General features: G+C 41.1%; 1 protein-coding gene across 1 annotated transcript in view; it reads left to right on the top strand.

Annotated features, from left to right (window-relative positions):
- The window catches only part of psmc3ip (PSMC3 interacting protein), a gene marked incomplete at its 5' end in the record, with an annotated part of 4478 nt that overhangs the window by 1894 nt on the left and 1637 nt on the right, over window positions 1-947 (top strand). The window contains 4 exon segments of the mRNA XM_032538636.1: window positions 63-152; window positions 266-377; window positions 577-722; window positions 849-902. Of these exon segments, the coding sequence (XP_032394527.1) occupies window positions 63-152; window positions 266-377; window positions 577-722; window positions 849-902 (402 nt within the window).

The following is a 947-nucleotide window of genomic DNA, read 5'->3' as shown; positions in this document are numbered from 1 at the left end:
TGTGTGTGTGTGTGTGTGTGTGTGTTTTATTAATTATTTATTGCATATGTGTGATTCACCAGGCAGTGGTCAAAGCCATGGAGCTGCTGGCTCTAGAGGGCAAGATAAAGGAGAAAGCATATGGCAAGCAAAAGATTTATTTTGCTGATCAGGTTAGTCTGTTCATCTAAAATACAGTATTGTTGTGGAAAGTAGGCACTTAAAGTAATGTATGCCAACATTGCTGTGTAGAATAATCTGCTGCTGCTGCTGACCTTCCCTACAGTCTCAGTTCAAAGATGTGAATGATGCAGACCTGAAGGCGATGGACTGTCAGATCTCACAGCTCAGTGCAGAGATGCATTCCCTCAACCAGAGCTGCAGACAGCTAGATTCAGGTGTAGTAAACTTGTTAAAGTTGGAGTCTCCAGAGTGTTTTCACAGAGCCTACACAGTGCCAAGATATGTGCATTGTGCCGTTTTAGGCCAGAGTAAATGATTTACGTGACTTCTTAATGCTCAAGGGACAGTGTTTTTGTTGTACTGCATTCTGAAAAAGGGATGTTGTGTACATCTGTGTGAAATCTCCGCTAACAGAGCTGAAGGAGCTCAACAGCTCTCTAACAACAGAGGAAGTGATGTCGGAGATCAAAGCGCTGAAAGCAGAGTGTTCTGGGTACAGAGCACGTGTAGAGAAGATAAAGTCAGCCACAAATCACGTCACACCAGAAGAGAAAGAGAAGGTTGGGAATGCATTTGTGCTTTCTAATTACAGCAAAATATCTTAGGAAAAGTAGTGAAAATACTTCTGTTGTTTTTGTCTTTTGATACAGTATGGTGGTTCAATGCTCATATTTTTATTTACACAGGTGTACAAAGAGCAGAACGCTTACGTGAAAGAGTGGAAAAAGAGGAAAAGATTGGTAATGTATATATGATTAGTTGATGACAGATTAGTTGACCGACAG

Source organism: Etheostoma spectabile, chromosome 15 (genome assembly GCF_008692095.1).
Source record: "Etheostoma spectabile isolate EspeVRDwgs_2016 chromosome 15, UIUC_Espe_1.0, whole genome shotgun sequence".
NCBI lineage: Eukaryota > Metazoa > Chordata > Actinopteri > Perciformes > Percidae > Etheostoma > Etheostoma spectabile.
This window is presented reverse-complemented; position numbering and strand designations above follow the sequence as displayed.